We start from the raw sequence: 22,703 nt of genomic DNA, 5'->3' as shown, positions 1-22,703 counted from the left end.
TATGATGGAGAGAGGCTTGCCAACTGCATCAGCCAGTTCCCTCAGGATGCTGGGATGCAAGTCATCAGGTGCCATAGACTTGTACTTGTTGAGTTCCATCAGGCGGTCTCAAACCTGCTCTTCACTTAGAGTGGGTGGGAATTTGCACCTCCAGCCTCCATCTATGGCTTCAGGGAAATGAAAGACTTGGGAAGCCTGACTGGCAGGGAAGACTGAGGCAAAGATGTTGTTGAGTCCCTCAGCCTTCTCCATGTCTGTCATTAACAGTCCACCCTTCTCATCCATCGTAGGGGGTACACTCTCCTTCGCGTTTATTTTCTGAGCGATATATCTCTAAAATCTCTTCTTATTATTCCTTGCATCCCTTGCCAAAATGAGGCTTACTCTCCAAATTGCCTTCCGTGGACACTAGTATTAAAATGTTCTATTTATCCCTCGATTTCTTGGCAGACCTAAATAAAATGCTAAACTACAGAGCTTGCCTATACCCTAACCACAGAAGAACAACAAACATTCCCAAAAAAAACTCTGTTTACTCTCTAACCCAGAAAAGTGAGTCCCTAAGGGACTAGGACTGGAGGATGTGATTGTCGGGAGCTGTCTTGGGCAGAGTGACCACGAAATGGTGGAGTTCACTATTCTTGGCGAGGCCAGGAAGGGGACCAGTAAAACCGCTGTATCGGACTTTCGGAGGGCTGACTTTGAGCTGCTCAGGACACTGGTTGGTGGAGTCCCTTGGGAGGCGGTTCTGAAGGGCAGAGGGGTCCAGGAAGGCTGGGCGCTCTTCAAGAGGGAAATCTTAATGGCGCAGGAACGGTCTGTCCCCACGTGCCCAAAGACGAGCTGGCGGGGAAGAAGACCAGCCTGGCTCAACAGAGAATTGTGGCTTGATCTTAGGAGGAAAAAGAGGGTTTATAAGCTTTGGAAAAGTGGGCAGGCCACTAAGGAGGGCTTTAAAGAAGTAGCGAGGCTGTGCAGGGACAAAATTAGGAAGGCCAAAGCTCATCTGGAGCTCAATCTGGCTACTGCTGTTAAAGATAACAAAAAATGTTTCTATAAATACATCAACACAAAAAGGAGGACTAAGGAGAATCTCCATCCTTTACTGGATGCGGGGGGAAACTTAGTTACAAGAGATGAGGAAAAGGCGGAGGTGCTTAATGCCTTCTTTGCCTCAGTCTTTAGCGGCAATACCGGATGTTCTCTGGATACACAGTACCCTGAGCTGGTGAAAGGGGATGGGGAGCAGGATGTGGCCCTCACTATCCATGAAGAACTGGTTGGTGACCTGCTACGGCACTTGGATGTGCACAAGTCGATGGGGCTGGATGGGATCCACCCAAGGGTACTGAGGGAACTGGCAGAGGAGCTGGCCAAGCCACTGTCCATCATTTATCAACAGTTCTGGCTATCGGGGGAGGTCCCAATCAACTGGCGGCTAGCAAACGTGACGCCCATCTACAAGAAGGGCCAGAGGGCAGACCCGGGAAACTACAGGCCTGTCAGTTTGACCTCAGTGCCAGGAAAGCTCATGGAGCAGATCCTCCTGAGAGTCATCACGCAGCACTTGCAGGGGAAGCAGGCGATCAGGCCCAGTCAGCATGGCTTTATGAAAGGCAGGTCATGCCTGACGAACCTGATCTCCTTCTATGACAGAGTGACGCGCTGGGTGGATGAGGGAAAGGCTGTGGATGTGGTCTACCTTGACTTCAGCAAGGCTTTTGACACTGTCTCCCACAGCATTCTCCTCAAGAAACTGGCTGCTCTTGGCTTGGACTGGCGCACGCTTCGTTGGGTTAGAAACTGGCTGGATAGCCGGGCCCAAAGAGTCGTGGTGAATGGAGCCAAGTCCAGTTGGAGGCCAGTCACTAGTGGCGTTCCCCAGGGCTCGGTGCTGGGGCTGGTCCTCTTTAATATCTTCATTGATGATCTGGACGAGGGCATCGAGTGCACCCTCAGTAAGTTTGCAGATGACACCAAGTTAGGTGCGTGTGTCGATCTGTTTGAGGGTAGGAAAGCTCTGCAGGAGGATCTGGATAGGCTGCACCGATGGGCTGAGGTCAACTGCATGAAGTTCAACAAGGCCAAGTGCCGGGTCCTCCACCTGGGGCGCAATAACCCCAAGCAGAGCTACAGACTGGGAGAGGAATGGTTGGAGAGCTGCCAGGCAGAGAAGGACCTGGGAGTGATGGTGGATAGTCATCTGAATATGAGCCAGCAGTGTGCTCAGGTGGCCAAGAAGGCCAACGGCATCCTGGCTTGTATCAGGAACAGCGTGACCAGCAGGGCTAGGGAGGTGATCGTCCCCCTGTACTCAGCTCTGGTGAGGCCACACCTCGAGTACTGTGTTCAGTTTTGGGCCCCTCGCTACAAGAAGGACATGGAGATGCTTGAGCGGGTGCAGAGAAGGGCGACGAAGCTGGTGAGGGGCCTGGAGAACAAGTCCTACGAGGAGCGGCTGAGGGAGCTGGGCTTGTTCAGCCTGGAGAAGATGAGGCTCAGGGGCGACCTTATCACTCTCTATGGGTACCTCAAGGGAGGCTGTAGCGAGGTGGGGGTTGGCCTGTTCTCCCACGTGCCTGGTGACAGGACGAGGGGGAATGGGCTTAAGTTGAGCCAGGGGAGTTTTAGGTTAGATGTTAGGAAGAACTTCTTCACTGAAAGGGTTGTGAGGCATTGGAACAGGCTGCCCAGGGAAGTGGTGGAGTCACCATCCCTGGAAGTCTTCAAAAGACGTTTAGATGTAGAGCTTAGGGAAATGGTTTAGTGGGGACTGTTAGCGCTAGGTCAGAGGTTGGACTCAATGATCTTGAGGTCTCTTCCAACCTAGAAATTCTGTGATTCTGTGATTCTACCACTGGCCACCACTGAGAAGAGTTTGGCAACGTTCTCTTTACAATGTCCCTTCAGCGTGCTTAGACTTACCTCAGAGGACAGATGCTCCAATCCCTTAATCACCTTCCTGCCTCTATGCTGGACCCTCTCTAGAAGTCCTACATTCCTTGTATACATACGAAACATAGTGACAAGAGATGATGAAAAGGCAGAGGTACTTAATGCCTACTTTGCCTCAGTCTCTAGCAGGAAGACCAGTTGTTCCCCTGGTACTCATCCCACTGAGCTGGGAGGTAGGGAAAGGGAGCAGGATCAAGCCTTCATAATCCTTCATAAAATGGTTAGAGATCTGCTAGTGCACAAAGATTTACACAAATCTATGGGGCCACATGGGATCCACCTGTCACTACTGAGGGAGCTGGCAGAATCACTTCCCAAGCTGCTTTCCATCGTTGATCAGCAGTCCTGGCTATCAGGGGAGGTCCCAGTCAATTGGCAACTAGCAAATTTGACAGCCATCTACAAGAAAGGCCAGAAGGACAATTCAGGGAACTGCAGGCCTGTAGGTCTGACCTCAGTGACGGGGAAGTTCATGGAGCAGATTGTCTTGACTACCATCACGGAACAGTTCCAGGACCACCAGGTGATCAGGCCCAGTCAGAAGTTATTTATCAAAGGCAGGTCCTGCTTGATGAATGTGATATCGTTCTATGACAAGGTGATGCACTCAGTATATGAGGGAAAGGCTGTGGATGTGGTCCACCTGGAATACAGTAAGGCTTTTGACACCATTTCCCACAACATTCTCCCGAAGAAGCTGGCTGCTCAAGGTTTAGAGCTTCTTTGGATTAAAAACTGGCTGGGTGGCTGGGCCCAAAGAGTCGTGCTGAACGGAGCTAAATCCATTTGGAGGTCAGCCACTAGTGGTGACCCCCAGGGCTCAGTATTGGGGCCAGTTCTCATCTTCATCAGTGATCTAAATGAGGAGATGGAGTGCACCCTCAGTAAGTTTGCAGACAACACCAAGTTAGGCACAAGTATTGGTCTGCTCGAGGGTAAGAGGGCTCTGCAGAGGGACCTGAATAGGCTGGACTCATGGGCCAAGGCCAAATCTATGAAGTTCAACAAGACTAAGTGCTGGCTCCTGCACTTGGGGCAGCAGAGACTCCGTGATCAGGCAGGTTGTTTTCCCAGGGTGAGGCTCATCCCCTGCACACCAGGTGTGCTGGCCCCTGCAATGTGGAGGATATCCAAAATGTGGATTTCCAAATGTGGAAACCTTGGCTGCATACTTTGTGGTAGTGAGGGCCTGCATTCCCATGTTCCCTTGCAATATTTGAGTGCACACATGCAGAGTGACCAGGGAGGGCAGGAAGCAGATGGCTCTCTACTCTCTCTTCTGGGAGCAATATGGAGTGGCTTTGTAGTGAGACAAAAATGGTGTCCACCTGTTGCACCTGCTGGGCTGAGAAACCCAGACAGGGGGGCCACGATCCATCCTGGCAGATGCCTCTACCCAGACTGTCCTCCCAAGGACTGAAATAGCTGCCCAGACCTTCAGCTGAAGGAACTCCAGAATTTGGAGGTCCCCCTAAGGCCTGAAGGCAGAGGTTGTGTTTCGTGGGTGCAATCGTGACCAGATAGACACACTCTCTAAGCAAGTGGCCAGGTTGCAAGAGGAGCTCGGCAGTCTGCGATGCATCCAGGAATCCGAGCGAGAGATCAACGCGTGGTATCACGAGCTGGCATAGACTGAGCGACAGTCTTACAAACTTGCCTTAACTCCTTGCAATGGGGTGGTAAAATGGTTTCCAACCTGAAACCAGCAGAATTGGTGGACTCACAAGAGGAGGAATACCAGACCCTTGTCTCTGCTCAGAGCAGACTGAGGAACCTCCCCCTTGCCTCTGACGTACCCCTACACAACAGTTACGATGCTCTGGCACTCAAACAAGGAGAGGGTGTCAATAACAGCAATGGTAATGGTACCAAAGCACCAGAAAGGACAACTGTAAAAAGGTAGACCAGCATACCACTACTTTAAGGACCTGTTAGACAAAACAAACAAACAAACAAACAAACAAAGACTGTGTTGGTGATTGGAGATTCCTCTCTGAGTGGCAGTGATGCACCCATTTTCTGCCCAAACAATCTCTCTTGAGAGGTTTGCTACCTGCCTGGGGCCGGTATTTGTGACATCACAAAGAAGCTACCGAGCTTGTTCAAGCTGGCGGACTATCACCCATTCCTGCTCTTGCACGTAGGGACAACTGAGGCCATGACAAGGAGGCTCAGAAGCATCCAAAGGGACTTTATGCCCCTTGGAAAGATGCTGAAGGGATCTGGATCACAAGTAGTGTTCTCCTCGATCCTCCCAGTTAGAGACTGGGATCTGAGGAGGAGGCAGCATATGGATGCACCTGACCAAGTGGGACAATAGTGTTTTGGGCAGCAAGCTGGCCAGACTCATTAGCAGGGCTTTAAACTAGATTTGGTAGGGGAAGGGGATGTACTTGTAAGTGACTCAGAAGAACCCCTGAGTGCCAATAACCTTAACGAATATCAGGGAAACACCTGTGAATCATCCCATAGGAATTAGGAAGGGCTCCTCTAAAAAGGTGATGTGGCCCATAGCCCAGCTGATGGGCCTCTACACCAATGCATGCAGAATGGGAAACAAGCAGGAGGATTTGGAAGCCATGGCGCAATTAGAAAACGATGATCTACTGACTGATGTCATCTACTTGGATTTCTGTAAGGCCTTGGACACGGTCCCATATGATATACTACTCTCTGAATGGGAAAGATATCGGATTTGAAGGGTGGACTACCTGGTGGAAAAGAAACTGACTTGATGGCCACAACCAGAGAGTAGGGGTAATGGTTCTATGTCTAGGTGGAGGCTGGTGATGGGCGGTGTTGTTCAGGGGTCTGTCCTGGGACCAGAAATGTTTAATATCTTCAACAATGACTTAGTAGGATTGAGTGCACCCTCAGCGAGGTTGCAAATAACCCTAAACGGTGTGATGCAGTTGATACAATAGAAGGAAGGGATGCCATCCAGAAGGACCTGGACAAGCTTGAGAACTGGACCCACGTGAACTTAATGAGGTTGAACAAGACCAAGTGCAAGTTGTGGCATCCGGGTTGGGGTGGGGGCGATCCTGGACATGAGTACAGACTGAGAGAAGAACACATTGAGAGAAGCCTTGTGGGGAAGGACTTGGGGTACTGGTGGACAAAAGGTTTGACGTGAGCCAGCAGTGAGCGCTTGCAACACAGAAGGCCAACTGCATCGTGGGCTGCATCAAGAGAGGAGTGGCCAGCAGGTGGAGGCAGGTGACTGCCCCCCTCTGCTCTACCCTTTTGAGGCCTCACCTGGAGTACTGTGTCTAGATTTGGGGCCACCAGCACAAGAAAGATGTGGACCTCTTACAGAGAATCTAGAGGAGAGCTACAAAGATGACCAGAGGACTGGAGCACCTCTCCCATGAAGACAGGCTGAAGGAATTTTGGGTAGACCTGTGCGGTGTCAAGAGTTGGACTTGATGATCCTTAAGGGTCCCTTCCAACTTAGGATATTCTATGACTCTATGATTCTATGAATTAGGTTTGTTCAGCCTGGAGAAGAGAAGGCTCCAGGGAGACCTCCTTGCATCTTGTCAATACTTAAAGGGGTCTTTTTTAAAAAAATGGAGGACTCTTTACTCAGGTAGATAATGACAGGAGGATGTGGAAATGATCTTAAACTAAAAAGGGGAGATTTAGACTAGACATTAGACATTAGGAGGAAAATCTTCACTGTAAGGGTAGTAAGGTACTGGAACAGGTTGCCCAGAGAAGTTGTGGATGCTCCATTCCTGGAGGTGTTCAAATGGGGCCTTGGCCAACCTGATCTAGTGGGTGGAATCTGGGAGGACTTCAGTTAGATGATTTTGAAGGTCCCTTCCAACCCAAGCCATACTATGATTCTATGATACTAGGTTGAAAATTAATTAAATCCTAACCAAAACCAGGACACAAATAGGCTAAGGGCAAGATATCTCTGTGTGTATATAAAAAGACAGGAAAAGTGGTGATAGTTATTTAGAAAGTGTAAGACCTGAGTATGACATAGGAACAATGGTACGGAATAAGGGCTGGATACAGTCTGAGTTTTAGATGGGATAGACTTAATTTTTCTTCCTAGTAGCTGGTATGGTGCTCTACAGAATCAGCGAATCAGAGAGTAGTTTCGGTATGAAAGGACCTTAAAGATCACAACATTCCAACCCCTCTGCCATGGGCAGACACACCTTCCACTAGACCAGGTTGCTGAAAGCCCCATCCAACCTGGCCTTCAAAACTTCCAGTGAGGGGGGATCCACAACATCTCTGGGCAGCCTGTTGCAGTGCCTCACCACCCTCTGAGTAAAGAACTTCTTTCTAATACCTAATCTAAATCTACCCTCTTTCGGTTTAAAACCATTTCCTCTAGTCCTATCACTACACTATTCGATGAAGAGTCCCTCCCCAGCCTTCTTACAACCCCCTTTAAGTATTAGAAGACCACTATAACATCTCACCAGAGCCTTCTTTTCTCCAGGCTGAACAACACCAAATCCCACAGCCTGTCTTCAGAGGAGAGGTGCTCCAGCCCCTTGATCATCCTCGTGGCCCTCCTCTGGATTCGTTCTAATAGACCTGTGTCCTTCTTGTTCTGGGGGCCCCAGAGCTAAACACAATACCTGACGTGTGACCTCACCAGGGCTGAGTACAGAGGCACAATCACTTCCCTACTCCTGCCGACCACACTATTCCTGGTACAAGCCCGCATGCTGTTGGCTCTCCTGGCCACCTGAGCACACTGCTGGCTCATATTCATCTCACTATCAACCATTACTCCCAAGACCCTTTCCAATGGGCAGCATTCCACCTGCCATTCCCCAGCATTGCATCAGGTTGTCATGCCCCAAGTGCAGGACCCAGAACTTAGCCTTGTTGATCTTCATAGATTTGGCCTTGGCCCATGGGTGCAGCCTATCTAGGACCCTCTGCAGAGCCCTCCTACCGTCGAGCAGACCAACACCCACTCAACTTGGTGTTGTCTGCAAACTTACTGAGGGTGCACTCGATCCCCTTGTCCAGATCATTGATGAAAATATTAAAGGCAACTGGCCCCAGAACTGAACCCTGGAGGTCACCACTAGAGAACGGCCTCCATCTGCATTTAGCTCCATGTACCACAATTCTTTGGGCCCAGCCATCCAGAGTGTTTTTAATCCAAGGAAACATATACTCGTCCAAGCCTCAAGCAGCCAGTTTCTCTGGGAGAATGCTGTAGGAAACAGTGCCATAATCCTTATTGAGGTCCAGATAAACCACAGCCACAGCCGTTACGTCATCCGCTGAGTGCATCACCTTGTCATAGAAGGAGTTCAGATTTGTCAAGTAGATCCTGACTTTGATAAAGCCCTACTGACTGGGCCTGATCACCTTGTAAGTGTAAGTCTTGTAAGTGTTGCCTGATGGTACTCAAGATAATCTGCTTCATGAACTTCCTCATCACTGGTCAGACTGACAGGCCAGTAGTTCCCCGACACCTCCTTCCAGCCCTTGTAGACGCACATTATATTTGTCAGTCACCAGTCTACTGGTCCCTCTCCCGATAGCCAGGACCGCTGATCAATGATGGAAAGCAACTTGGGAAGTGATCCTGCCAGCTCCCTTGGTAGTGACAGGTGGATCCCATGTGGTCCCATAGATGTGTGTAAATCTTTGTGCAGTAGCAGGGCTCTAACTATTTCCTCATTCATTATGAAGGCTTCATTCTGCTCCCTGTACCTACCTACCAGCTCAGGAGGCTGAGTATCAGAACAACAGGTCATGTTGCTGAAAACTGAGGCAAAGAGAACATTAAGAGAACATTAAGTACCTCAGCCTTTTCCTCAACTCTTGTGAATATGCTTCCCCCTACATCCCATACAGGATGAAGATTCACCTAAGTGCTCTTTTTTTTTTTTTTTTTTTTTTCTTTTAATGTATTTACACATAAAAATATGCAGCGTATGTCTTTGAAGGTAATAGTCAGATTGAGCTTCAGTTGGGATTTGGCCATTCTGAATTTGTCCCTGCACAACTTCATGACATTCAGGATTCAATTCTACACAAAATGACTGCATGGATGGAAAGAAGCAAAGAAAAGGTGGAACCTGGCAACTTTCCATCCTCTAACCTTCACTAAGTTTGTGCTGGAAATCCATTCAACTAGTTACTCCTGTATTATACAAACTGTCCTGCAACTGCTGATGCTGTTATCTTGTGAGAGACAGCACAGTCAGGGTGAGCCATCTTCCTGAAGACATTAACTGCTGACAGAATGCAGCATTGGTTGGGGGAACCACGAGAAATTCCAGGATTTACCTTCAGAACCCTCCTGACACTTACAGAGAGAAGAGCCTAGTCGTGCAACAAAGGAAGAGGAACCCCACACATCAGAGCAGACTGGGACACTGCTGAGTGAGCAGTGCCCAGGAGGAGGAGGGCCTGGGCACCACGAGGGATGCCATATGAGCAGTGGTGCCTGCTCACCAGGAACCAGGCCAGCTTCCTACAGAGCTGCCTTACGAGGAGCATAGTGACCAAGATGATCCGAGTTATCAAACTCAGCTCAGATCTGGTGTAACACCACACAGACGTGTGTCTACAAATAGCCAGTAAAGAGGTACAGATCTGGGAGTCTCTAGGGTATCCTGGTTTGGAGAGGAGCAAGGGCTATGGCAAGACTCAAAGTCTGAAAAGGTCCAATGTCTTTGTGTCCATGGCTATGGTTGTTGTGTCTGTCACTGAGGCCAAAGAGGAGACAGCTGATCGTTAAAGCACCAGGGCCTCATTGCCTCCTCACCCCCAAGCATGAAGCAGGCAGGGGTCATACCATTCTCCTGCACTTGGCCATGCACATCCCCGTCTCCTACTGACCCACAAAGAGACCCAAGTACTACATGAAGAGAAAGGATCTCCCTTCCCAAGCGCTTGAGGTGAAGGCCTGGCCCTTGTGCTTGATGAGACACATCCAGTTTGTCTACACCTCAGTGTCACCTTCACATTGCCTTTGTCTCCTTGTCCTCACTGCCTCCACTGTTCTGCTCTAACGAGCTCCAAGGGAGGCTGTGTCAGTGCTGGCCCTCAGGGGGACACTGCAGGAAACTTGCCTCTGACTTGGACTTCTGGAGAGATGTCTTCAATTGTCTCTGAGTGCCTGAGGTTCGTGGGCTCATCAGCAAAGCCCCCAGAGGGGTGATTGCAGTGCCTTGGGCTGGTGCTGTGCTGCTGAGCTGGGCCAGGCTCGTGGGACAGAGAGAGCTCATGGCAAGAGGGCCGTGGTGCAGAGAGACAGCTGTGGCCAGGGGCAGCTCCTCTGCACAGCGCAGCAGGAAAGAGACACAGAGGCACAGACACAGAGAGAAGAAAAGGGGACAGGGGCTGAAGGCAGTTGTGAGTGAGAGGATGCTGAGAGCTGCCTGCAGGAGAAACCTGCACAGCCCTTGACAAGGTGAGTGTCTGGCTGCAGGGCCATGCAGCTGCAGGTCCTGGAAGGGTCTTCTGCTGGGTCTTGTTTCTTGGAGGGCAGTGGGCAATGCAGTAGGCTTTGAGAGTCCTGCTGGGTTGCAGTGCGAGGGGAGGAAGTCTGGCAGAAGCCCCTTGCAGTGCCCTAAGGCAGGTGCCCCCGGTCAGCCCAGAACACCCTGCCCTGGCTGGCCATGCCAGGCTCTCTGTCAGCTGCCCCATAGCTCCTGCAGCCACGGAGGTGCCCCTTGGCAGGGCCCTGTTGGTGGCAGGGTGCTGCAGGGCAGTGCTGAGCACAGCCAAGTGGGATGGGGTCTGTGAGCACAGGCAGGGGGAAAGAAGAGGTGGGCACAGAGCACCGGTCCCGGCAGGGACAGCTGCAGGCAGCAGAGAGAGGGGCAGGTGGCCAGATGGAGCTGTTGGCAGAAACGCCGTGGCAGGGGGGATTCGGGCACCTCACGGCCATGCCCTGCAGTGCAGCCCCTCCCTAGCCTCCTCTTGCCCTGCAGCCCATGGGCTGTGGGGCAGGCAGGGATAGAAGAGAAGGTAGAGCTCAGACAGGGATGCTTCCAAGCCCTGTCTGTGTGAGAACTTCACCTCAGGTGAAGTTTCTGTCCATCTGCACTTGGACTGGGGCTTCTCTGCTCTCAGTTGTCTCCAGTTTCTTCTCAAGGAAACTCATGAGCTGGATGGTCCTGCGGCTCAAAGACAGCAAACAGAGGGCAGGTTAGAACACGACTTGATGGCAGTGGCCTGTGTAACTCTGCATTCAGAGAAGTTGTTTGAAGTAACAATGAAAAGCTCATTGATCTGACCAGTGAACTGAACTTGAGCTTCCCCCATATTGCTGATTCCTTCCTGCTGTATAGCAGACCGGACTCCTCTGCAGCCTACAGCAGCCCCTGCTCCCAGTGCCACTCTCAACCAGCACCAGCCAGAGCTCAAGCAAGAGAGCTGCAGAAAGGTTCTGCTGTAAAGAGAGATGCTCAGGCTGGTGTCTGCTCAAAGACATGCAATAAGTCTCCCTCAGAGAAGTGTGAACTAACATTTTTCTGCCTTCTCCTCTTCAACAGACAACAGTGTCCAATGTCAGAGAATGCCCAACATCAGCTCTGTGAGCGAGTTCCTGCTGCTGGCATTTGCAGACACACGTGAGCTGCAGCTCCTGCACTTTGCGCTCTTCCTGGGCATCTACCTGGCTGCCCTCCTGGGCAACGGCCTCATCCTCAGCGCCGTAGCCTGCCACCACCGCCTCCACACCCCCATGCACTTCTTCCTCCTCAACCTCGCCCTCCTGGACCTGGGCTGCATCTCCACCACTCTGCCCAAAGCCATGGCCAATGCCCTCTGGGACACCAGGGCCATCTCCTATCAAGGCTGTGCTGCACAGGTCTTTTTCTTTCTCTTCTTTATATCAGCAGAATATTTTATTCTCACTGCCATGGCCTACGACCGCTACGTTGCCATCTGCAAGCCCCTGCACTACGAGAGCCTCGTGGGCAGCAGAGCTTGTGCCCAGATGGCAGCAGCTGCCTGGGGCAGTGGCTTTCTTGATGCTCTTCTGCAGACTACCACTGCTTTTTCCCTGCCCCTCTGCCAAGGCAATGCTGTGGACCAGTTCTTCTGTGAAATCCCCCACATCCTCAAGCTCTCCTGCTCAGATTCAGACTACCTAAAGGAAATTAGACTTCTTGTGGTTAGTGCATGTTTAGCATTAGTTTGTTTTGTTTTCATTGTGCTGTCCTATGTGCAGATCTTCAGGGCAGTGCTGAGGATGCCCTCTGAGCAGGGCAAGCACAAAGCTTTTTCCACGTGCCTCCCTCATCTGGCTGTGGTCTCCCTGTTTGTCAGCACTGCCATATTTGCCTACTTGAAGCCTCCCTCCATCTCTTCCCCATCCTTGGACCTGATGGTGTCATTCCTGTACTCAGTGGTACCTCCAGCAGTGAACCCCCTCATCTATAGCATGAGGAACCAAGAGCTGAAAACTACACTGAAGAAACTGATTCTAGTGGTAATATTTACTTAACAATAAATTGGCTATCTCACTTTTCTAGTTTAACTCAAGTTAATATCAGGCAATTTGTGACATCGAGGTATAGCATTTGTCCTTGTTTCAGTTCGGATAGTGTTAATTTTCCTCCTAGTTGCTGGTAGGGTGCTATGTTTTGGATTAGGATGAGAAGAAGAGTGCTGATGACATGCTGATGTTTTAATTGTTGCAGAGCAGTGCTTACACCAAGCCAAGGACTTTTCAGCTTCTCACTCTGTCATGCCAGCGGGCAGGCTGGGGGTGCAGTAAGAGCCTGGAGGGGACAGACCCAGAACAGCTGACCCAAACTAGCCAAAGGGATATTCCATACCATCTGACGTCATGCTAAACAATATATAGGGGTGGCTAGCAGGGGTGGGAGGGCTGGACTGCTCGGGGTTAGGCTGGGCTTCGGTTTGCAGGTGGTGAGCAATTGCACTCTGCATCACTTGTTTGTACACATTATTAGTAGTAGCTCTATTATAATCATTGTTGTTGTTATTATTGTTATTATTATTTTCCTGTCTTAATAAACTGTCTTTATCTCACCTCTCAGGCTTCACTTTCCCGTTTCTCTCCCCCATCCCAGAGAGGCAGAGGGGAGGGTGAGCTAATGGTTGCGTGGTGTTTAGCTGCCAGCCGGGTTAAACCATGTCCTGGTTTCAGTTAGAACAGAATTAATTTTCTTCCTAGTAGCTGGTGGAATGCTGTGTTTTGGCTTAGGATGAGAAGAGTGCTGATAACACCCCGATGTTTTCATTGTTGCAGAGCAGTGCTTATACCAAGCCAAGGACACCTCAGACTTTTGCTCTGTCCTGCCAACAGGCAGGCTGAAGGTGCAGTAAGAGCTGTGAGGGGACAGACCCAGGACAGGTGACCCGAACTAGCCAAAGGGGTATTCCATACCATCTGACGTCATGCTAAACAATATATAGGGGTGGCTAGCCGGGGGGAGGGGGCCGGACTGCTTGGGGTTAAGCTGGGCATCGGTCAGCGGGTGGTGAGCAATTGCATTGTGCATCACTTGTTTGTACATATTATTAGTAGTAGTACTATTATCATCATTGTATTATTATTATTATTATTATTATTATTATTTTCCTGTCTTAATAAACTGTCTTTATCTCACCTCTCAGGCTTCACTTTCCCGTTTCTCTCCCCCATCCCAGAGAGGCAGAGGGGAGGGTGAGCTAATGGTTGCATGGTGTTTAGCTGCCAGCTGGGTTAAACCACAACAATCCTTTTTAGCACCCAACGTGGGGCTCGAAGCATTGAGATAACGACATATCTGACCAGAATGTGTTAAACTAAAATTAGTAAAAGTATTAGACCTGCATAATAGTTGCTAGTCACAATGCTGATTGCTTTAATATCAAGTCTGCTGCACCTGTTTTCCAAACTGTTTTATAGCACATTACTTTCTGTATGTGCTCCCTGTCATGCTGTTTATCCTTTCCAGGCCCTGGTTTAAAATTGTTATGGTACTGTGCGGTGTAACAGTGGCTTATGATATGATGAAATTTCTGGTCATGACCCTAACCTGGTATTTGTACTCAGTGCTGTCGTCAACTCTATACTTTGGAAACCATATCATGGAAACTATTAGCAATTACACCTATTGCCTTTTTTTTTTTTTTTTTTTTTTTTTTTTTTTTTTTTGTCAGGGAGCCTATCTGGGGAAAGAAGGAGACATTTAACCTTCCTTTCTCCTTCACCTCCCTCTTATCCTCCGAGCTTGGTACGATAGTTCTCCAAGATGTTGAATATCCTTGGGATACTCAGACCAGCATGTTCTTGTTGTTATGTCTCCTGAATGTGTTTCAGGTTTTGTTTAAGGTTAAACAACCACTTAGGAATTTTATCCAGAGCTCTGTCCTGAGGCGGGATAGTTGTGAGTGACAGGGAGTGTGGGAGGATACGGGCAGGTTTCTAGAGCAGTGGGCACCTCCAATGTTTTGGAAATTCTCCCCTGAACAACTGCAAAATCCTAAAAAATGGGTAGAATGCTTGAAAAAAGGGTGTCATGATTCTGGCAGTTCCAAAGTGACACAAATCACTGTAGTGTGCTGGGATCTGGCCCACGCCTATCAAGCTGCAGCTGATACTACTACCAACTTAGTGACAGACCTTGCAGCCACTCCAAGTCCTGTGACAGACCCAGCGGCCACTCCTACCCCTATGATGGACCCTGCAGCCGCTCCAGCTCCTGCTCCTGCAGCTGCTCCGGCTCCTGTGGCTGGGTCAGAGAAATGAGCTGTAGCACTGCAAGTAGCCCCTGTAGAGAATATTCCGTGACAGTTCTGTACATGGTGGTGCCTATAGCAGTGAATCCCCTCATCTATGGCATGAGGAACTGGGAGCTCAGGAAAGCCTTGTGGAAACTCTTTGGACACATGCTATTTTGGCATCAATAATGTGCCTATAAAACGAACAGGACAGACAGATTTTCTGAAAAACCTCTGCATACAACAGCTTGTAATTCTTTTATTATTTTTAAAATTATTTCTTAAACTTGTGATTTTGACTGAATTCTACTTGTGTCATCCTGCCTATTAATTATTTTATTATCTGTCACGCAATCATCTAATATACATACAGAACTGGGTTCTCTGTGGATAAATAGAATAAAGAAGCTGTGCACTTTGTTGGTGTCAGCTGCCGTCTCTTCCCATCTCCTCTGGATTTAGGGTAGCAGCCCCAGCATGCAGGAGGGGCTCAGGGCCAAGAGCCCAGCTGCCACATGCAGGAGAAGCCCCGGTGGTCCTCGCGGCTGCCCCTCCCTGCCCGCTGGGCTCTGCCTCTCTGCTGCCTTTGGGTCGGGGCTGCTGCTTCCCTGGAGCCATGGCCATGGCCAGCAGCAGGACATGGCCTTGTCACTGCTATTCTCTTTTGCTTTCCACAACGTGCTTCTTTTTTTCTGGGTAAGCCCTGATATCTCCTGTACCTTGGTGACAGTCCTGTTGTCTCTACAGTGGCATCCCTGTGGCTGCAGGCAGCAGCAGGCACTGTGCAGCCGTGGGTCACAGCTGCCTCCCTGCTTGCACCACAGTAACAAGAGGGTCTTGCTCAGGGCAAACCCAGGACCCTGGACACCTCTTCCAAATGTGCTATCAGGAACACAGACAAGGGGTTGCTCCCTGCTCTTCTGTTTCCTGTGGATCTTCATGGAGTGAAGGACACAGGATGAAAGTCCCAGGGTGGTTTGTGCGGAAACAAGGGCAGGACTAAGTACTCCTGTTGTGGCAGCACTTGCCTAAGGGGATGACAACTGGTCTTGGACTCATCTGCATGGGACTGTGCCCCCTGCAGTGGGGCTGATGGCCGATGTCAGCCTGGAGAGGAATCTGGAGCTTCCAGGAGATGTCAGGGGATCTTCAGGGACAGGGTGCTCAGTGGGTAGTGATTAGAACCTCATAAAATGACTGTGCAAGGTCGTTTCAGGTAACAAACAAGGTGAATCTGAGGAGTGCATGGGCTGCTCAGACTGCTCAGGCTGGATCAGCTGTCACTGCAGGTTCTCCTCCCAGCCTCTTGCCCTCATGCAGCCAACTGTCTCCTGGGGCAGAGTGAGAAGCCGAGAAGGCCTTGATGCTGTGCAACCACGGGTGACCAACACTGTTCTGGTCACATATCAAAAACACAGCACCACAGGGCCTGATCTGCAGAGAGAAACTCTGTCCCAGCCATGAGTCATCATACCCACAATGGAGAAGAAGGTCTGGAAGGAGTCAAGATAGTGCTAATAGACACCAGGACAATTGAGGAAGCCCAGAGGCCCTTCTGAAGGGTCACCGACTGCCAACTGAGAGGCAGTGCTGGGCAGTGGGGAGGGCCAGGAGAAAGACTTGTGAGAAGGCTGTGAGAAACAAGGACACTCAGGGCTTTTGCAGATCCTTAAAGTCCTGCCTGAGTCCCCAGATGGAAAGCAGTATATGTCTGTGGGTGGAGAAGTAGCCCAATCTTGGGACTGGGACAGGGCTTAAGGTCCCTGTGTGAAGCTGGACCGATGGACAAGTGTCCACCTTGTATGTGTGCCTCAGCCTGGGAGCAGGGGCCTGCCCACGGTGCAGGATGGCTGGGCTGTGCTCAGCCATGCCCCAGGAGATGACCTTGCTCTCTTCCTCCCCACCACTCCCCACACAGGGCAGGCCCTCAGGAAACACCCCTGAGCCTGGAGATGCACCAACCTGCTGCGCTGAGGTGCCACTACTGCAGGGGCAGAGGGGAGGCTTGGAGAGACACGTGGGGCATGTGGGCAAGAGTGGTGTGGTCTGGGGAAGTGAGTGCCTGCGAAAAGTTACCCTGGAGCCATAGGAGCCATTCTGGAAAGAAAACTTGTAGGCAGGAACCGCACTTTTGTGGCACTGCAGAGCTGCTGGGCACATTGTGCAGGGTGCTCTGATGGAGTTTTGTGTCCTTTCCATCGTGTCTTAAGTGCCACTTTTCTCAGAAATAGAGTAGCCAAAATAGCAGTGACAGATAGTCTAAGATCATGAAAGGCATCATAAGCATGCCCCTAAAAAGATAACTGATATGGAGAAATCAGGAGAAGCCTGGCCAGGAGAAATGTGAGACTGAGAGGAGGGAATAGGGGCTTGACCAGCTGAAATTAAGGATTTTGTAGAGGTAAGAGGGTTCAGGTTATGCTGATGCAGATGTAACCATGACTTAAAATAGACATACAAGGCAATTCGTCCAGCTTCAACCTGTAAACTTCTTTCCGAAACCTAAATGCTATTCAGCACCCTGACAGGAATCCACTACTCTAATGAGTGACCTCAACATATCCCTAGAAGACAAAACTCAGCCCATAGCTGCTTCCCCTAGCTCTTACTCTCTTAATCACTCTGATCTCTGCCCTTAATACTAGCATTAAAATGGTCTATTTAACACTAGAAAACTGCTTAAGAGACCTAAACCAAACCCTAACTCCAAATGAATGTGAGGGGCCATGGATCTGATCAGCTTGTGGGCCACAAGGAGGAGATGGGTGGGAATGCTCTGAGGAGCTCAGCTCTGCCTCAGGATCTCCTGCCCCAGTAGGAGCAATGTGACTGTGGCAGGGACTGTGAGGCCACTTCTGTCTCTGCAGCTGATAGCACAGCAGCAGGAACATGTCATGGAAAGGGATTGTGAGGTCACTTGTGTCTGGAGGTGGCAGGTCACACTTGACTTCTACCTGGGAGCTGCACTTTTGGGCTGACTTCTGGCAGTGGCCCTGCTAGGCCAGCACAAGGCACTTGCTTGGCATGCTGACTGGGGGATCCCCTCTGCCTCCAGACCCAGAAGGACCCAGGCAGAAGGAAGGCCCCAACATGGGTTGTCCTGTCCCTTCTGCTTGAGTCCATGACTGGGCAGCAGCAGGCACAAGGCTTGGCTGTGTGTAGCCAAGAAGCTGCAAGGCCAGCAGCAGGCCCCTGGCTTGGAAGCTGCTGCTGAGGTGACTTGTGTCTGCTTGGCTGAGAGGCCGCAAGGAGCCTGCTGAGTTGGGATGCCTACTTCAGGAGTGGTTTCCACTCTGATGGAGCTTTCTTTGGTGGTAGGAAAGAGAAGGAGAGGAGAAACAACCACGAAGCGTGCCCTGGAAAGTTGGCACTGGTCTTGAGGAGGAAAAAATGTCCAGGGAAACAACTGGTCTTGCTGGTAGAGTCAGAGGTAAAGAAGGAATTAAGTACCTCAGCCTTTACCTTATCTCGAGATCATTACAAGATTTCCCCCACATCCAATAAAGGATGATGATTCTCCTTAATCCTCCTTTTTTAAAGTATTTCTATAAGCAGTGTTTATTGTCTTTGGCAGTCATAGCTGGATTGAGCTCCAGCTGGGTTTTGGCCCTTCCAATTTTCACTTGCAGAGCCCCAAACATTTAGGACACTGCTCCAGACAAATTGACAACATGCATGAGAAGAAATTGCAGTAAATGTGGGACCCGGCAGCCTTCCATCCCCTACCCTTCTGTGGCTCTGTGCTGCAATTCCATTCAACTGATTATACTTGTGTTATCCAAACTTTCCTGCAACTCTTGATGCTGCTGTCTTCTCAGAGATAGCACAATCACAGCAAGGTTGAACTGTCTGCCTGCAGACATGAAGAGCTGACAGAATGGAGCATCAGTGTGGGCGAACCTTGAGAAACTGCAGGATTTTGCCTACAGAAACCTCTTGACATTTAGAAGGAGAAGAACCCAGTACTGCACCAGAGGAAGAGTAACCCACACATCAGGGTAGCCTGGGACCCTGTTGAGAGAGCAGTGCGCAGGAGGAGGAGGGCCTGGGAACCACATGGGATGCCATACGAGCAGTGGTGCCTGCTCACCAGGAACCAGGCCACCTTCCTACAGAGCTGCCTTACGAGGAGCACGGCCACCAAGAAAATCTGAGTTATCAGACTCAGCTCTGATCTGGTGTGACACCACATGGACACGGGTCTGCAGCCAGCAGTGAAAGGTGTGCAGGACTGGGAGTCCTTTAAATGGTCAGGTGTAGACAGGATAGAAGGCTGTGGCAAGGCTTAAAGTCCCAAAAGGAACCCAGGTCTTTGTGTCCATGGCTATTGCTACTGTCTCTGCCACTGAGGCGCATGAGCAGACAGCTGATCGTTGAAACACCAGGGCCTCATTGCCTCCTCATCCCCAACCATGAACCAGGCAGGGGTCGTACCATTCTCCTGCACTTGGCCATGCACATCCCCATCTCCTACTGCCCCACAAAGAGCCCTGAGCAACCTGTCAAGGGAAAGGATCTCCCTACCCAGAGGACAGGGGTCAAGGCCTGGCCCTTGTGCTTGGTGACACACATCCAGTTTTCCTCCACATCAGTGTCACCTTCACATTGCCTTTGTCTCCTTGTCCTCACTGCCTCCAGGGTTCTGCTCTAACGAGCTCCAAGGGAGGCTGTGTGAGTGCTGGCCCTCAGGGGGACACTGCAGGAAACTTGCCTCTGACTTGGACTTCTGGAGAGATGTCTTCAATTGTCTCTGAGTGCCTGAGGTTCATGGGCTCATCAGCAAAGCCCCCAGAGGGGTGATTGCAGTGCCTTGGGCTGGTGCTGTGCTGCTGAGCTGGGCCGGGCTCATGGGACTGAGAGAGCTTGTGGCAAGAGGGCCGTGGTGCAGAGAGACAGCTGTGGCCAGGAGCAGCTCCTCTGCACAGCGCAGCCGGGCTGGGGGCTCTGACCACAGGCACCCAGGCAGGAAGGGATTCCAGGCAGCCTGGAGGGTGCAGGTAGAGGAGAGCTCAGTGCAGGAGAAACCTTCACAGCTCTGTCCACAGTAAGTCTCTTCCTGCCAGACAGTGCAGGGCAGGTTCCTGGAAGGGGCACCTGGATGCGGGGTGTCTCTGCCTGGCCAGGAGCTGCCAGGATGTCTCGTGTGGCTTGTGCAGTGTGAAGGAGAAGGTGCTGCAGGGCAGCTGCAGGGCTGCCCAGGGCTGTGGTGCAGAGCAGGGTCCCTCCCTGCTGTGCCCCAGGGGCTGTGTGCCGGGGCAGGGCCTCTGCTGCCTGCCAGGCTCAGCACTCAGCCTGCCCAGGGAGCCCAGGGGCTTGGGCAGAGGAAGGGCAGGACAGGGGATGCCTGCAAAGAGAAGGCACTTTCTGCACTCTCTGCCTGTCTCTTCCTGCTTTGATTGTGGGGCAGGCTCTGTGTTAACAGAGTGGTTGGATTTGCACAGGTGACTTAGCTTCCTATTGCCTTGAACCGAGACATAGGTTAGTGATGAACCTGAGAATATCCCTTCCCTTCTCTGCTTACAGACTGCACCAGGACTTTTCTGAGCTGTTCTTTAGGAGCTGCAGACAGGGAGATGTCCCCGGAGCTGTCCCCATCCCCAGGAGGTTTCTGCAGGGCAGAGCTGGGCACACAGCAGGTGGGATGGGGGCTGTGAGCATGGACGGGAGGAGCCGTGGGGACAGAGAAAGAGCTGCTGGCAGGGACAACTGCAGGCAGCAGGGACATGGGCAGGCAGTGAGAGGGAGCTGCTCCCTCCCTGCCATCCCCTGCAGTGCAGGCGCCTTCCTCGCAGCAGCCCCTGGTCTCCTCTCTTCCCCTCACAGCTTCTGTCACGGCATGTATAACCTGGGGGGCTGAGAATATGGGGTGTCTGAACCCTAAATCTCTGTGTCAGTAGACACATTTGCTACAGACCCCCTCTACCTTCCTCTGCGGAAGAAGGCACAGAATCGGAGAATCATAAAATATCCTGAGTTGGAAGGGACCCACAGGGATCATCGAGTCCAACTCCTGGCTCCACACAGGTCTTGCCCCCAGGCTCCTACCATATGACCAGGAGCACATTCCAAATGCTTCTTAAACTCCAGAGCTCTTGTCCCTCTGCTGTCTGTGCAGGGTAGATGGCACAGGGCTGTGAGGACAGGCTCTACCTCACCAACACCACAGCCTCTGCACTGGGTTGGGTCCGCCCTGCCTGCCCATGCCTGCTTCTCTCCCTTGCCCAGGGTGCCAGCTGGTGGTGCCTGATTCTGACAGGGAGTGCTGTGCACGAAGGGTGAAGCAGGAGGAGATGCTTCCTGTTTTCTCTGCCCAGACACGCATGATCCACCTGCTGGTTTTGTCTCCTGGGTATTGAACAGGGAAGATGCACACAGAGTCACACAGCCAAACACCCCTCACTCAGCAGAGGGAGCCACTGCCCAGGAACCTTCCCTCTTGGAACCTCGAATGGAGCAGAGTAGGCTCATTGGGAGCTGCTGGGCAGAGGAGGCTGCAGTGTACAGGACATTCAGCAAGCACAGAGCAGGGCTCCAGACAGGGAGACAGACAAAGGTCCTCTTGAAACAGGTAATTTAAGGCTTTCACTGTGAATTAACTGAATTATGCTAACAGACATTACTTGTGACACTCTATTTATATTTTTTTTCTCATTTGGCAGTGTCCATGTCCAAAGTCAGCAAATGCCCAACATCAGCTCTGTGAGCGAGTTCCTCCTGCTGGCATTCGCAGACACGCGCGAGCTGCAGCTCCTGCACTTCGCGCTCTTCCTGGGCATCTACCTGGCTGCCCTCCTGGGCAACAGCCTCATCCTCAGCGCCGTAGCCTGCCACCACCACCTCCACACCCCCATGTACTTCTTCCTCCTCAACCTCACCCTCCTTGACCTGGGCTGCATCTCCACCACTCTGCCCAAAGCCATGGCCAATGCCCTCTGGGACACCAGGGCAATCTCCTATCAAGGGTGTGCTGCTCAGGTCTTCTTTTCGGTCTTCTTGTTTTGTTCAGAGTACTATCTCCTCACTGTCATGGCCTATGACCGCTACGTTGCCATCTGCAAGCCCCTGTACTACGGGAGCCTCCTGGGCAGCAGAGCCTGTGCCCAGATGGCAGCAGCTGCCTGGGGCAGTGGCTTTCTCAATGCTGTCCTGCACACGGCCAACACATTTTCCCTTCCCCTCTGCCACAGCAATGTTGTGGACCAGTTCTTCTGTGAAATCCCCCAGATCCTCAAGCTCTCCTGTTCAGATGCCTACCTCAGGGAAGTCGGGGCACTTGCATTTAATGTTTCTTTAGGCTTTGGTTGTTTTGTTTTCATTGTGTTGTCCTATGTGCAGATCTTCAGGGCAGTGCTGAGGATGCCCTCTGAGCAGGGCCGGCACAAAGCCTTTTCCACGTGCCTCCCTCACCTGGTCGTGGTCTCCCTGTTTGTCAGCACTGTCATGTTTGCCTACCTGAAGCCGCCCTCCATCTCCTCTCCATCCTTGGACATGGTGATGGCAGTTCTGTACTCGGTGCTGCCTCCAGCACTGAACCCCCTCATCTACAGCATGAGGAACCAGGAGCTGAAAGCCACACTGAAAAAACTGATTCTATTTACTTAGCAATAAATTGGCTATCTCACTTTTCTGGTTTTACTAACGTTAATCTCAGGCAGTTTGTGAGCTTTGTGAATGGAGCCAAGTCCAGTTGGAGGCCAGTCACTAGTGGCGTCCCCCAGGGCTCGGTACTGGGGCCAGTCCTCTTTAATATCTTCATCGATGATCTGGACGAGGGCATCGAGTGCACCCTCAGTAAGTTTGCAGATGACACCAAGTTAGGTGCGTGTGTCGATCTGCTTGAGGGTAGGAAAGCTCTGCAGGAGGATCTGGATAGGCTGCACCGATGGGCTGAGGTCAACTGCATGAAGTTTAACAAGGCCAAGTGCTGGGTCCTGCACCTGGGGCACAATAACCCCAAGCAGAGCTACAGGCTGGGAGAGGAATGGTTGGAGAGCTGCCAGGCAGAGAAGGACCTGGGAGTGATGGTGGATAGTCGGCTGAATATGAGCCAGCAGTGTGCTCAGGTG

At 51.2% G+C, this 22,703-nt stretch overlaps 2 protein-coding genes across 2 annotated transcripts in view; both read left to right on the top strand.

Moving 5' to 3' along the window:
• The window catches only part of LOC309888259 (olfactory receptor 14C36-like), a gene marked incomplete at both ends in the record, with an annotated part of 130,148 nt that extends 122,144 nt beyond the window's left edge, over positions 1–8,004 (top strand). Inside the window, one exon of the mRNA XM_082780497.1 lies at positions 7,963–8,004. Coding sequence (XP_082636623.1) covers positions 7,963–8,004 — 42 coding nt within the window. The remainder of the gene's footprint in view (positions 1–7,962) is intronic.
• Positions 8,005–11,476: 3,472 nt separating this feature from the next.
• LOC309888258 (olfactory receptor 14C36-like) lies at positions 11,477–22,239 on the top strand (the record flags this gene model as incomplete). Its single annotated transcript, XM_082780496.1, has 2 exons — positions 11,477–11,801; positions 21,644–22,239. 2 exons carry the CDS (start codon positions 11,477–11,479, stop codon positions 22,237–22,239), a joined length of 921 nt encoding a protein of 306 aa, XP_082636622.1.
• Between the last annotated feature and the right edge of the window lie 464 nt (positions 22,240–22,703).

The sequence above is a fragment of the Aythya marila genome, assembly GCF_965140915.1.
Source record: "Aythya marila genome assembly, chromosome: 28".
NCBI classification, from domain to species: Eukaryota; Metazoa; Chordata; class Aves; order Anseriformes; family Anatidae; genus Aythya; species Aythya marila.
This window is presented reverse-complemented; position numbering and strand designations above follow the sequence as displayed.